Source organism: Symphalangus syndactylus, chromosome 19 (assembly GCF_028878055.3).
Source record: "Symphalangus syndactylus isolate Jambi chromosome 19, NHGRI_mSymSyn1-v2.1_pri, whole genome shotgun sequence".
In the NCBI taxonomy this organism is placed as follows: domain Eukaryota; kingdom Metazoa; phylum Chordata; class Mammalia; order Primates; family Hylobatidae; genus Symphalangus; species Symphalangus syndactylus.
The window spans coordinates 41,728,837-41,744,316 of NC_072434.2; the positions used below are offsets into that span (position 1 = coordinate 41,728,837).

Sequence of the window (15,480 nt, forward strand, 5' to 3'; positions counted from 1 at the left end):
TCGATTACAAGGGTCGGGGGTGGTGCTGGTTTTTCTGGGGATGTGGGGCAGAGGTACTTTTCTGAAGAAGCTAGCTGTCTTTGACTGTGGAGGTTTCCGCAGGGTATGACAAGACAGGCATCGAATGTAATTGTTTGGGGGGAGGGTGATCGGGTTACACTGATGATAAGGTATCCTTGGGTAGCTAAAGGAAGAATAAAAAGACAGATTAAACCTTTTTGAATAATAGTTTGGAGGGCATTGATCCCAGAATGATGGTCCATGACTTTGCAAGGGTTGCGGCCCCTTTTACCCCAGTGTGGTGGGTCCACCCTTTTTCGGCCATTCGGGTTGCTGTCTCAGTGGTTAGGAGTATTAGATAAGGTCCTTCCCAGGTTGGTTCAAGCTTTCCTTCTTTCCAACATTTGATAAGGACGTGATCTCTGGGCTGGTGTTGGTGAATTGGGAATTCGAGGGGTGGAGTTTGCGCTAGGAGGATTTGAGTCCTGAGGGAGGAAAGGGTGGAAGACAGACCAAATATATATATTTTTAGAAACTGATCTTTTGTTTCAAATGTAGGAAGGTCAGTAGTGGAATTTAGATAAGGCAGCCCATAGAGCATTTCAGGCCAAGATCTTTTTTTTTTTTTCTTTTTTGAGACAGAGTCTCACTCTGTCGCCCAGGCTGCAGTGCAGCGATCTTGGCTCACTGCAACCTGCACCTCCCAGGTTCAAGCAATTCTCCTGCCTCAGCCTCCTGAGTAACTGGGACTACAGGCACCAGCCACCACGCCCGGCTAATTTTTGTATTTTTAGTAGAGACGGGGTTTCACCATATCGGCCAGGCTGGTCTCAAACTCCTGACCTTGTGATGCGCCCTCCTTGGCCTCCCAAAGTGCTGGGATTACAAGTGTGAGCCACCACACCCTGCCAGGCCAAGATCTTTTTGAGGGGCAGTTTGGATTCTTAGTAAGGCAATGGGAAGGCATTTTGTCCATGGTAACTGGATTTCCAAGATTAATTTGGTTAGGTGATTTTTTAGAGTTTGATTAATTCTTTCTACCCTCCCTGATGAAGGTGGATGCCAGGGAGTATGATATTCCCATTTTATTCCTAGTGCTTGGGTTAGCCCCTTAATGTTGTGTGCAGTGAAATGGGTCCCATTGTCTGAATCCGTGTTCTCTATTAGTCCAAACCTGGATATGATATGTTCCAACAGTGCTTTGACTATATTACTGGCAGTTGTGCTTGGGAAGGGGATGGCTTCTACCCAGTGGGTGAGATGGTCTACTATGACTAGTAAATACTTGAGGCAGCCTATTGGGGGCATTTCAGTTTAATCAACTTGGACGCTTTGGAATGGCCTTAACCCTGGGTTTCTTCCCGTGGGAGGCTGCTTCTTTAGGGTTTGCGTATTAGTTTTTCTGCACACGATGCAACCATCCTCCACTTGCCTAGTGAGGGTATATATCTCTACACACGCATAGACTCTGAGGGCTACATTGCACATAGCTTGAGGACCCCAGTGAGTTCCTGGATGAAGCTGTGACAATATTTCCCTCATGAGGGGCTTAGACAGCATTTCCCTTCCATCTGGTAATGCGTGCTTTCCCTCTGGGCTCTCCTGAGCTCCTGTTTTCTTTAGAGAAAGGTCTGCGTGGGAGAAGATGGGGATCGCAGCTGGAGGGGGAGACAAAGTGATAGATGGAAAATGGGTGCCTCTTTGGAAGAGGCAGCTTGCTTAGCTATTTGATCTACGAGGTTATTTCCCTGGCTTTCAAAAGATGGGTTCTTTAGGTGTCCTGGGACATGGACAACCGCAGTTTCTTCTGGCAGCTGAAGATTTTCTAATACTTGCAAAATTAATTCTTTATGGACCAAATCTTGGCCCTTACTATTGATGAAGGCTTATTCAGTCCAGATTTTTCCAAAGGTATGGACTACTCTGAAGGCATACTTGGAGTCAGTGTAAATAGTTCCTTCTTGATTCTGCAGAGATTTTAAGGCTTGGTTTAATGCAAATAATTCACGTTTGGTCAGACCAGTTATTTGGCAGTCTTCCTGACTCTACCTCTGTGAGGATTTCCCCATCAACTATGGAGTACCTGTTGTACCTTTTTCCTTCAATGATCCAGGGGGAACCATCTATAAAGAGGTGATGCCCTGTTTGGAAAGGGGTTTCGCTTAGATCCAGTCTGACTCTAGTTTGAGAACTGATTAGATCTAAGCATTTATGCTTAGATTCTTCTGGGTTTGGATTTCCTGTTAGGAAAGCAGCGGGGTTGAGTGAATTGTCAGTGGTTAGTGTTAGGTCATCCTTCTCTAATAAGATAGCTTCATATTTTAAAATTCTTGAGTCAGTGAGCCATCTCCCTGCCTTCTGATTAAGAATAGTTCTGACTTGATGAGGGGTACTTATGATGAGGTTTCCCCCAAAGGTTATTTTCCTGCTTTCTTCTGTTAGCAAGGCAGCTGCTGCTATGGATTGGACGCATTCAGGCCATCCATGGGTTACGGGGTCAAGGATTTTTGACAGGAAGGCTATGGGCCATCGGTGGCCTCCATGTTTGTAGATGAGTACTCCTAAGGCCACCCCTTTGCTTATATTAACAAAAAGGTAGAATGGCTATTCTAAGGAGGGCAAGGCCAGAACGAGGGCTGTTACAAGTAGGTGTTTTAATTCTTCTACCTGTTGGATCTCTGATGGGGTCCAAAGGAGAGTTTACAGGGTCTGGTCTTTCTTGAGTGAGTTTTTTATATAGGGGCTTTGTTTTTAAGGTATAAGAGTTAGTCCACAGATGACAATATCCAACCAATCCTGAGAATTTCCTAAGTTCCTGCTTCGTTACGGGTAAAGGCAAAGATACCATACCTTCAATTTGTTTGGGTCCTATCTTTTGTTTGCCTTTACTGATTAGGTGTCCTAGGTATTTCACCTCAGGTTCTACGAATTGGAGTTTGTTCTTTGAGACCTGTAACCCTTGTTCCCTTAGGAAATTTAGGAAGTTAACTGAAATTGCTCTTACTTGATTCTTGTTATCTCCTGAAATGAGCAGGTCATCCACATACTGGAGAAGGCATATGGATGAAGGCAGGGAGAAATTTTCTAGAACTTGTTCTAATATTTGACCAAATAGATTTGGGGACTCTGTAAACCCTTGGGGCAAGACTGTCCATTGGTACTGCTGTTTTCTACCAGAGTCAGGGTCCTCCTACCCAAAGGTAAACATGTCCCGACTGTCCTCTGCTAAAAGGCAAGCCCAAAAGGCATCTTTTAAATCTATCACCGTGAACCATTGGTGGTTGTATGAGATTCTACTGACAATGGTGTAAGGATTGGGAACAACAGGGTGGGCGGTTTGAACTATTTGAGTAATAGCCTGGAGGTCTTGCACTAGCAGGGATGACCTGTCTGGCTTCCTTACAGGCAATATTGGAGTGTTATAAGGGGGCATACAGGGTTCAAGGAGTCCATCGTGGACAAGGCTTTCAATTATACGTTTTAAACCTATCCTGGCTTCCAAGGGAATAGGTATTGTTTTGTTTTTACTACTTCCCTGGGAGTTTTTTATTTGGCATGGATTGGAGGAACCTGTAGCTTTCCTCGATTTCCTTCCTTTGACCATACATCGGGATGGATTTGGCTTTCTTCCAAAATGGTGACCAGGTTTAAGGAAGGTAAGGAGTTTTCCCTAATTAACGTATAGGCCTATGCCTAATCTTAACATTAAGTCCCTTCCTAATAAGTTCCTGCTTTGGGAATTAACAAGAACTTAGTAGTGGTTAACTTGTTCTTATATTTGACTTTGGTTTCTTCTAGAATTTTTGCCCCGAATCCTTCCCCTATAAACCCTGAGACAGTATGGTTTTCTGCTGAACATGCTAAGCCTGATGGGAGAAAACATAGGGAAAGCAAGCTGCTCCTGAATCGACTAAGAAAGTGACTATCTCTGATTTGGGTCCCACCATTAAATTTATCAAGGGCTGTTGGTGGGACTCAAGATGGAAGATGTAGAGTCCCTGACCCCCCTATTCTTCTTCAAATGTCATGAGTGGAAGGACTTTCTTTTCCCTCTCCCATTCGGGACATTCCCTCTTAAAATGTCCTGGCTTTCCACACTAGAAACATCTGTTTTCCCTTCTCCCCCTCCCTGTTCCCTGACTCTCAGGTTTCATCCCTTTGCTTCCTGTATAGGGGTCAGACAGCCAGGTGCTTAGAAGGTCTACAAGTTCTATTTTCCTGGGCTCCCTGTTGAAGAGTTCCTTGTTGTAGGGTGGACAGCATAATCTTTGCCTTTTGCCTCTGCCTTTCCTCATCCGTCTGTACATACACCTTTTGGGCCTCTTAAAAGTTCCTCTATGGGATGGTCTTTCCAATTTTCTATCTTTTGTATTTTTTTTGTAGTGTCCGGCCAACTATTGGTGACAAAGTGGAGCTTTAACAACCCTTGTCCCAGTGGGTCCTCTATGTCTAAACCTGCATATTTTCTTATCTGTTCCTTAAGTCTGTTTTAGAATTCTATGGGCCCTTCATCTTTCCCTTGTTGTACATTAAATGCTCAGGAAATATTAGGATTCAAGGAGGTGATTCCTGAATCCCTTTAATTATCATATCCCTGAGATCTATCATGTTTTCTCAGTGGGCTTCATTGTTGTTATCCCACTGAGGGTCCTGGGCCAGGAATTTATGCTCCGCTGCAAGGACATTTTGAACAGGAGGGTGTTTGCGCTCCCAGTCTATCATGGCAGCCCTGAAGATCATGGTTCTTTCCTTTCCTGAGAAGAGAATACCTAGGATAGACATTAATTCAGCCTAAGTGTACGGTTGTAGCTCCAGAAATTGTCCAATTTGATCTGCAACTCCAAAAGGGTCATCTAACAGTGATTTGAGTTCCTTTTTTAGATTTCTAACCTCTGAACTAGTTAAGGGGGCATTTACAAAGCCAATATCCCCTCCTCCTAGTGGTACTTCCCTTAAGGGAAAAAGGGTTAGGGCAGACTTCTTTGAGGAAGAGAGGAAAGGAAAGTTTTGGATATCCCTTTGGCATTGTTCTATTTTCCACTGGAGCTTTCCTGAGGAAGGGGCGTGTTCAGGTGGCTGTCCAGCGGGGATGTGGGGTGGCAAGGCCCATGGGGCAGGGTTATATGGGGGAAGAACTGAGTGTTCAGCTTGGGGTGGAGGGGTAGGCAGGTGAAGGACTGAGTGTTCTGCTTAGGGTGGAGGGGTAGGCAGGGGAAGGTGGTCTAGAGGATTCCATGCATCTTTAGATACAGAATTTGACTTAGGTAGGTCGTCTTTGGGAGGTATTGAGTTTGGCTTTGCTTTCTCATCCTTTAGGGGATAGAGAAGGACAGGTCTTTTTCTCTAACATAGAGCATCGTCTATTTCCTCTTGAGAAACTGGACTTTTATCATTGACCTACTGGATCAGGAGTTGACGTATCCGGTCCTCATTTTACCCAAACTCTGGCCAAAAGACTGAAGGTCTGAGGATGGGTTCCTTAGTCCAAATAAAACAGCAATACTTTATCGTACACTGTCTTTTCTTGTGTTTCGTCCTTTCATTATCCTTCCAGTATTTTAACATAAGGCATAGGGGACTGTCAGGGGGAATTTTATAGTCTGCTTGGCCTTTTATAGTCCCTGTCTTACTTGGGATATTTCCCATCCTGGCGGTTGGTGAGGCTAAATGTCTTGTATTAGAGATTTCTTGCACTCCCGTGTCCTAGAAGCTGAACCTCCCCTTTTCCCACTGGAAACCACTGGAGGTTTCTTGAACTCTTGTGAGCACCCACTTCGTCCTTATTGGCTGCTGCCCTCGTCGGATTTTTAGGTTCCTCTTAGTATTGGCGGGTTGGTGTAATCCCCTGACTGGAAAACTGCCCTAAGCTGTATAAGGTGACCACAGAACCAAGTCCAGACTCCACACTCGCTTCGCACCCAATGGCGTGTCTCACTCACACACTTTCAACCTGCAGAGATCCCAACCACCGAGGAATACTTTGCCGCCCCAATAGCGACATTTCTTACCTTGGTCTATGCACAGAGTTATCTGGTCACTGCGGAATTCTTAAGGATCCTCCCTATAGCCCATGTTGCTGAGAGTCTGGATTTATTCATCACCTTGGGTGGGAGTCGATCCTCCACTCCTGGGGCCACCACAACGAGGCAGTGGGATGCGTCTCCCCATGAAAGATAATCACTAGCCCCTCGCAAAGGAGAATGGGATCCTGGACAAGCCCCCAGATTTGTTGGAAACAAGTGCTCAGTGTAGCGAAAAGAAACCTGCACTTAGAAATTTTCTCAGCAAGGCACTTTACTTCTGCAGAAGGGTGCTGCTTATGCCTGTTACAAATACAAGAGCACACCAAACGAAGGAAGGGGTTTTTAACCCTAATACAGTTCCTGTTTCTGTGTCTTTCCCCTATTGGCTGGGTCGGACTGCACAATCTAAGCTGATCCTGATTGGCCAAGGCTTAAACTTTTCCAAATAGGGTAAATGTGCAATTTGTGAAGGGGTGGCGGTAAAGAAGAAACAGTTAGGCTTAACAGAAGAGGGGGTAGGATTGTTTACAACTTATGACCAGGAAGTTGAGTCTTTCAAGAGGAACTCAGTTGTCCCAACATCTGGGACAGGTCTCAGTTTATTTAGAAAGTTTATTTTGCCAAGGTTGAGGACACTCAAGAGGTCATGATGAAGCAACTGTGTTGTCTGAGGTATATACCCAAGGTTCATCGTCTTGTGCCAGGAAAATTTAGGACACCGACACACACAAGGAGTTTAGGAGCGGAGGTTTAATAAGCAGAAGAAAGGAGAAAGAAAAACAGCTCTCTCTATTGAGAGAGAGGGGTCTTCTGAGGGAAAAGACTGGCAGGTGGTGAATGCACCAGATTTTATAGTCCAGCTTGAGGAGGCGGTGTCTGATTTACGTAGAGCTCACAGATTGGTTCCATCAGGTATGAAGTTTACATAGCATGCAGGAAAGGCTGGTTGCCCCACCCTAATCTTATTATGCAAACGAACTTTCTCCTTGGCAGGTGCCGTCTTATCTGCTCCTTACTGTACATGTGGCTGGCAGAGAAGGGAAGATGGAGCCTCCATCTTGAGCATGTCTAGTCCCTAGTTCCTGCTGGCATTCACCCATGCAAGCTCCCAGCTTGCTTGTTTATGTCTGCAGCTCGACTTCACAGACTGCTCTTTGTTAGAAAATGATTTCCAGCCTGGCCAACCTGGTGAAACCCCATCTCTACTAAAAATACAAAAATTAGCCGGGCATGGTGGCACAAGCCTGTAATCCCAGCTATTCGGGAGGCTGAGGCAGGAGAATCTCTTGAACCTGGGAGGCAGAGGTTGCAGTGAGCCGAGATCGCGCCACTGCACTCCAGCCTGGGTAACAGAGTGAGACTCTGTCTCAAAAAGAAAAAAGAAAATGATTTGGGGCAGCTTTTCATTAAAAAGAAAAGCCTTACCCAGGACTCTCATACCCTTACTATCTGCGTAAGTGATTTCTTCTTAACTCCTGTATCACTGACAACATGTGCCCAGGGTTCTCAGAGCACGACTTGGTTTTATACATTTTAGGGAGACATGAGACATCAATCAACATATGTAAGATGAACATTGGTTCTGTCCGGAAAGGCGGGACAATTCAAAGCTAAGGCAGGACTACTGGAAACAGGGAGGGGGCTTCCAGATCATAGGTAGATAAAAGACAAATGATTGCATTCTTTTGAGTTTCTGATTAGCTTCTCCAAAGGAGGCAACAGATGCGCATTTACCTCATTGAGCAGTAGGGTAACTTTGAATAGAATGGGAGGGATGTTTGCCCTAAGCAGTTCCCAGCTTGACTTTTCCCTTTAGCTTAGTGATTTTGGAGCCCCAAGATTTTCCTTTCAGAAGGGGTAGAAAATGGTGGAGGGTATATAGGTGAGAAAGGTTACAAAAACTGATTACACTACTCACTAATGGAATGTTGCATACTCTGGTTGAGTTATCTGACTTTTCCATGTAAGCTGTAAGGAAAGGCATGGGACCAGCAGTGTTTAATAGGAAACTGAGCCCGTTTTCTCTTCAGTTGAGGATGGAGCAGAGGTACTTGGCAGCAATGCCTTCTTCACCAAAACTCTGAGTCTGCAGTTGGCAAGCTATTTCTCCTCCTTTAGCCTTTTTACATGGGAGTGTGAGAAGAGAGTGCCCTTTTCTGCCTTCACTTGCCAAAATCTCATCCTTCAGGCATTGCCTTTTTAGGAAGTTTCCACCCATTGTAGCAAAAGCTATCAGTTATCCACCAAAGTCACAAAAATCCATTTTTCCCTTCTATAGTAGCTGCAGCTGTGATGTCGCAGTCCAGTCAGCCTTCTTTGCAGCTGTGTATTCACCATCAGAGTTAAGATACAGCATAATTCTATCACCCCAGAGATCCTTATTGCTACTCCTTTGTAGTTGCATGTACCCTCTCCCCTGACTATCCGATATTTAATGACTTTTTAAAGTTAAAAACATTGTTAAAACTCATAGGAAGAGCGGGGTTAGCATAAAGACAAACCCTGTTATGTTCCTGGATGAGAATACTTAATATCATTCTTTCTCCTGAGTGAGGACTAGGTTAGGAATTCTAATTTCTCATGGTTGATTTTATTGGCACTCTATTCCATCCTGCTCCATTGCTGAGTCTTGGGACCATGGAGGGGACTTTTTCTGTAGCTCCTGGCTTCATGTAGAAAGCTCAGTTTGGCCCCTCTGGTGCATAAATTTCTATGTTTGCAGCCAGTAATTCTTATTCTTCCTGCTACCTTTCAAAACCCAGGCTTAAAGGTTGCTGTCTAGTTTTGATACTCCTATGGACTGCCACTCTTTAGTTCCTGCTTTTCTTCTAGGTTTATGGCATCTGTGTATTTCTCTTTCTTGCTTTTGAATTTGACTGTTTAAACTCTTTTAAAAAATTTTATTTAGAATTTTACTTATTTATTTATTTTTGAGACAGGGTCTCACTCTGTTGCCGAGGCTGGAGTGCAGTGCTGCCATCGTGGCTCAGTGCAACCTCCGTCTCCTGAGCTCATGCAATCCTCCTGCCTCAGCCTCATGAGTAGCTGGGATTACAGGCATGTGTCACCACACCCAGCAAATTTTTAAAATTGTCTGTAGATACGGAGTCTCACTATGTTGTCCAGGCTGATCTCAAACTCTTGGCCTCAAGCGATCTCACACCTTGGCCTCCCAAAGTGCTAAACTCTTTAAAATAATTAGTTTTGTCTAGAATTTTTTTATTTAGAGTAGGAAGGAATGTTTACCACCCATCAGCTCAGTGTGCCCTTTTTTCTTTTAAAAAATCTTAAGCCTGCAGAAAAATGGAAAGACTAGAACAATTAAGACCCATATATCCTTCAGCTAGAGTTATCAGTTTTTACCATTTTGTCCCTTTTGCACACCTTTCTCCCCTTCCCACACATACACTCTCACATCATTTAAAAGTTAGTTGCAGACAACACAATGCTTCTTCCCTAAACACTTCAGCAGGCATCTCCTAAGAGAACAAGTAAGGGCATTCTCCTACAAAATCAGAATGCCATTATCACATCTAAGAAAATGATAATTAATTCAATGTGTCACCCAATGTATCGTCCATATCCAAATTTCTTCTGAGATTGTTCTCAAAACGTTATTTTATGCTGTGTGTGTGTATTTGTGTGTTTTCTTGGTCCAGAATCAAGTCAGTGCCTGACACTTGGTTGTTTAATATTTTGTCTGTTCTAGTTGAGAATAATCTTTTTTCCTTTTTTTTTTTTTTTTTTTTAAAGACAAGGTCTTGCTCTGTCACCTAGGCTAGAATGCAGTGGTGCAGTCATAGCTCACTGTAACCTCGAACTCCTGGGCTTAAGCGATTCTCCGACCTCAACCTCTTGAGTAGCTGCACCACCATACCTGGCCAATTTTTATTTTTATTTTTGTTGATGTTGCCCAGGCTGCTCTTGAACTTCTGGGCTCAAGTGATCCAATCCTCCACCTCAGCCTCCCAAAGTACTGGGATTACAGATGTGAGCCACTGTGCCCAGCCACATTTAATATTTTGGAAAGTTCAGATCAGATATAGAATGCCTCACATTCTAGATTTGTCTTATTGTCTCCTCGTGATTAAATCGGCTAAATATTTTGGCAAGAATACTGTATAGGTGATGTTTTATATTTCTCATTGCATCATATTGGAAAGTGCATAATGTCAGCTTGTTAAACTGTTGTGGTGGTACTGAGTTAAATCATTTGGCTAAGGTGATGATTGCTATATCTCTTCATTGTAAACATACATTTCCTTCTTTGAAATTAGTGATTTACCTGTGGAATGATAATGTGAGGCACTGTGAATAGTTTCTTCCCCAATAATAATTTACTTAATAGTTTAGCATCCCTTTTTAATGCTTGTTTGAATCAGTTGTTATAACTGGAATTCAGTACAACTTATTGACCAGCTGCTTATACCCTGTTCATTTATTCATTCCGCAAGTATTAATTGAAATAGATACCACATTAGCACATCAGGCTCTATGTGAATCACCAGGAATACATGGTGAACACAGTCTGGTGGGTGCCCTTGTGGTGCCTACAGTCTGGTGGGAGAGATTGACAAATAATCACACTGATGTGTATTTATAGATGGTGATAAATATTTTAAGGACCAAGAATGGGGTGCCATGAGGGATTATTGTTGTAGAAAAAGCGGGTTCTTGTCACACAACCAGGAAAGATTAGGCTCGCAGACACTTTTTTTTTTTTTTTTTGGAGACGAAGTTTTGCTCTGTCGGCCAGGCCGGAGTGCAATGGTGTGATCTCAGCTCACTGCAAGCTCCGCCTCCCGGGTTCACGCCATTTTCCTGCCTCAGCCTCCTGAGTAGCTGGGACTACAGGCGCTCGCCACCACGTCAAGCTAATTTTTTTGTATTTTTAGTAGAGACGAGGTTTCACTGTGTTAGCCAGGATGGTCTTGATCTCCTGACCTTATGATCTGCCTGCCTCGGCCTCCCAAAGTGCTGGGATTACGGGCGTGAGCCTCCGCACCCTGCCGAGGCTCACAGACACTTTGAAGGGTGAGGGGGAAGGCAAAAAAGGAAAAACTCAGCAAAGCGAGAGGGGTTCCTGTTAACAGGCCCCCATCTCACAGATTGAATCCCATGTTACCGCACAGGAACAGGAGAGGCAAACGGAGTGAACTTCCCAAGGCCCCACCCCGACCTCCCAGTGCACAGTGCACAGGTGGGCATTCAGAAAGAATCCAACAGGGAGGTGAACAACACACACCAGGGCCTGTTGCGGGGGTGGGGATCGTACTTAGAGGATGAGTCAGTAGGTGCAGCAGACCACCACAGCACACATATACCTATGTAATCTGCGTGTTCTGCACGTGTATCCTGGAACTTAAAAAAAAAAAATCAGTTGGAAAAGGGCAGGCTTCATACAGGATGGGCAGTTCGGTTTTTCGGCCTTCATGCTGTTTTAAACTTGAAGGTGGGGTTTTGCTGGGGTACCCTTGGCTGCCTCCTGTCTCTATCTGTCCCCTTATAAGGGGAGCCATCACCTTTTCTGGGGGTTCACATAACACTTCCCTTTGAAAGTGATATTTGAGCAAAAAGATCAAATGAAGAATGATGAACTTAAATAACCTCTTGAACTTCTGTACTACTTATTCTGTAGCACTTATCTGTTAATTTTATCTGACAGATTAATCACTTGCTATCTCCTGTGCTGAGTTATTAAAATCATTTGTTATTTAAATTTTCTTACTTAGCCTTGTTTACTGTTGACTAAATTATAGGCTTTGTAATGTTAGGGATGATATCTGAGACTTGATTACCGTATAGATGCATATAGTAGATGCAGTAGGTAAATATGTTATTTGTTTACTAATATTTTTATAATGACCATAAAATGCTGTTAAATATTGTAGATGTATATTGAATGTGTCAGATTGTGTGTTGTGAGAAATTTCATTTGCTCTTAGCATTAGTAGACAGATTAAATGTGCAACCTATCTGAAATGGCATGCATATAAAAATGATTTTGACCTATAAATAATTAGACAACAAAGATAGATATTTAAAAAATTCATAGATTATGGGCTGGGTGCAGTGGCTCATGCCTGTAATCCCAGCACTTTGGAAGGCTGAGGTGGGCAGATCACTTGAGGTCAGGAGTTTGAGACCAGCCTGGCCAACATGGTGAAACCCCGTCTCTACTAAAAATACAAAAATTAGCCAGGCATGGTGACACGTACCTGTAGCCCCTGAGGCAGGAGAATCGCTTGAATCCAGGAGGGGGAGGTTGCAGTGAGCTGAGATCGAGCCACTGCACTCCAGCGTGGGTGACAGAGTGAGACTCCGTCTCCAGAAAAAAATCATTCACAGATTATGTAGCTTATTTGCCTACCTATACTTAAATAACCTAATAGGAGCCAATCTATAAATGTTAACCAAGTTAATACTCTTGGGAAAATAGTCTTTCTTCTTTTGAGATGGAGCTTCACACTTGTTGTCCAGGCTGGAGTACAGTGGTGCAATCTCGGCTCACTGCAACCTCTACCTCCCGGGTTCAAGTGATTCTCCCTCCTCGGCCTCCTGAGTAGCTGGGACTACAGGCACACGCTACCACGCCTGGCTAATTTTTTGTGTATTTTTACTAGAGACAAGGTTTCACCACGTTGGCCAGGCTGGTCTCAAACTCCTGACTTCAGGTGATCTACCCACGTTGGCCTTGCAAAGTGCTGGAATTACAGGCATGAGTCACCACGCCTGGCCGGGAAATACTTGAATAAGTCAGTTAAATTCCCTGAGCTTGTTTTTGTATTTGTAAAATGAGGGAAATATCATTGACACTTTTATATACCTCAGAGAAGAAGAAACTACCTTAGTAAGTCAAAGAAAGTTCATCACTTATTATATTTGACTTAAAGTTTACAAAGACAGGCTATTACATTTCTGATTTTCTCTCTTCTTCATGTTTCTTACTCAGACTTTTTGGAGAATTTGTAATTTGACCTCCCCTGCCTGTATTATATCAATAAGAAGCCAAGCAGAATTTTCAGTTTGGAAAGAAAAATTTGAAACACTAAGGAAATAGGTGTGGAGATCATGGTAATGGATGGAAAAAAGGAGATAATAGGTAGCATTTACTTAACACCTATTATGTGCCCTTAGCATCTGTTAAGTCGTTGACACTCCTAGTGTATCATCTAGTGTATGCCCGAGGATGCTTTTGGATCGATTAACATTAAAGAAATGGTTTAGAAATGGTACTTGAAGAGGGTTACAAGAATAACCAGGTCAGAGCCAAGTGCATGGCTCATGCCTGTAATCCCAGCACTTTGGGAGACTGCGGTGGGTGGATCACTTGAGGTCAGGATTTTGAGACCAGCCTGGCCAACATGGTGAAACCCTGTCTCTACTAAAAATACAAAATTAGCTGGACGTGGTGGTGCTTGCCTGTAATCCCAGCTACTTGGGAGGCTAAAGCAGGAGAATTGCTTGAACTCGGGAGGCAGAGGTTGCAGTGAGCCAAGGTGGAGCTATTGCACTCCAGCCTGGGCAACAAGAGTGAGACTCCGTCTCAAAAAAAAAAAAAAAAAAAAAAAAGGAATAACCAGGTCAGAGTCATCATTAGCATTTTGGAACTAGTATCCCTTACTCCTGTACTTAAACTTTCCTGTCATTTCCCATTTGGAAAAAATTCTGTAAGCTTTGTTCTTTAACAGAAACACAATTTTATACCAAACAATGATTCCTTTCCCAGCATCTGAAATCTGTCTGTTGAAGCATGAAATGATCACCAAGTCAGCCTTTTATATTTAGTTATATTTTGTTGATTGTCAGCTTACAGGTTTTTAGAATTTTTTAGCTTAAAGATCTTATAATTTATCCAGTGCGATACCAGGTTTTATAGTTTACCATTACCTGGAAAGATTTATAAGAGATTTTATCCTTGTGTATATACTTAAGATTTATAAATTATATTTCAGTAACTCAAAATGTAATACGCATTTACTTTTTAGGTTTAAACAAGTCTCTTAAGTGGTGTTTCCTCACCGATGGAGAATTACTTCCAAGCAGAAGCTTACAACCTGGACAAGGTGTTAGATGAATTTGAACAAAATGAAGGTGAGAATTTATATTGGTGAATCTGTTTGCATATGTGGTATAGAGAATGTGGGGATATAAGAGGATGCAGTATTTAAAAAAATAAAACCAGGTCTGATGACTAAATGATAGTAATATTAATTAATAATAATACAGGGGAAGAAATAACATTTTTTAGCACTAAATGCCAGATACTTAAAATCCCACAGACCTTCTTTTTTTTTTTTTTGAGACGGAGTCTCGCTCTGTCACCAGGCTGGAGTGCAGTGGCGCGATCTCGGCTCACTGCAAGCTCCGCCTCCCGGGTTCACGCCGTTCTCCTGCCTCAGCCTCTCCGAGTAGCTGGGACTACAGGCGCCCGCCACCACACCCGGCTAATTTTTTGTATTTTTAGTAGAGACGGAGTTTCACCGTGGTCTCGATCTCCTGACCTCGTGATCCGCCCGCCTCGGCCTCCCAAAGTGCTGGGATTACAAGCGTGAGCCACCGCACCCGGCCCCCACAGACCTTCTAATTGCCATTTTATAGATGAGAATAGAGGCACAGAGAGGTTAAGCACTTTTCTCAAAGTTATCTTGCGAACAAGTGGCAGGATTAGAATCCAGGCAGTGTGACACTAGAACCTGAGCTTTACCTACCCTATACAATGAATGTATGGTCAAGAAATGTGCTTGCATTTCCTAAACTAAGAAAAGTAGCTCGTTCCATATTGATTGCCCAATAAAGTAAAGATACATTTAAAACTATTTACATCACAACTGCCTAAATGGTTAATTATATATTCTCAAGCATCAGTAGAAATGTCCACTTAAGATTCATTTCTTTTGTTTGTTGGTTGGTTGGTTGGTTGGTTGGTTTGTTGGTTTGTTTGTTTTTTGAGAAAGTCTTGCTCTGTCTCCCAAGCTGGAGTGCAGTGCTCACTGGAACCTCTGCCTCCCTGGCTGAAGCAATTCCCACGCCTCAGCCTCCAGAGTAGCTGGGATTCCCGCCACCCGCCACCATGCCTGCCCAATGTCCTCAGATAATAATATAAATATGAACCTGATTAGTAACGTATTGTGACATGGTTACAAGCAGAATTTCACATACTGTGGCAAACGTTTTTTTTAACATGTGTTGGGCAAATTTAAAATATTTTTAAGTAAAAAGTATAATAAACCCCAGTGTACCCATCATCCAGCTTTCACAGCATTTCATATGCTGCCATGTTGTTTCATTTATACCTTTATCACCTTCTCACTCCCTGCTTCATTCTTATTTTTTTACAGCTTTTTAAAAGGTAAACTTTATATACATTAGAATGCATAGATCTTAACTGTCCAGTTTTGGCAAATGGGTATATCTCTCAAACCTACATCCCTATTATGATATAGATTGTAGAGCA

The 15,480-nt window shown here is 43.0% G+C and overlaps 1 protein-coding gene across 4 annotated transcripts in view; it reads left to right on the top strand.

The window, feature by feature from the left end:
• ZFYVE9 (zinc finger FYVE-type containing 9) overlaps positions 1-15,480 on the top strand; it is a 202,677-nt gene that overhangs the window by 73,485 nt on the left and 113,712 nt on the right. For all 4 annotated transcript variants that reach the window (XR_010114760.1, XR_010114761.1, XM_055235227.2 and 1 more), the window contains exon 3: positions 14,012-14,117. Coding sequence is in view for 2 of the 4 variants with exons in the window: in XM_055235227.2 (XP_055091202.1) it covers positions 14,048-14,117 (70 nt within the window). In the remaining 2 variants the exon portion in view is untranslated. The remainder of the gene's footprint in view (positions 1-14,011; positions 14,118-15,480) is intronic.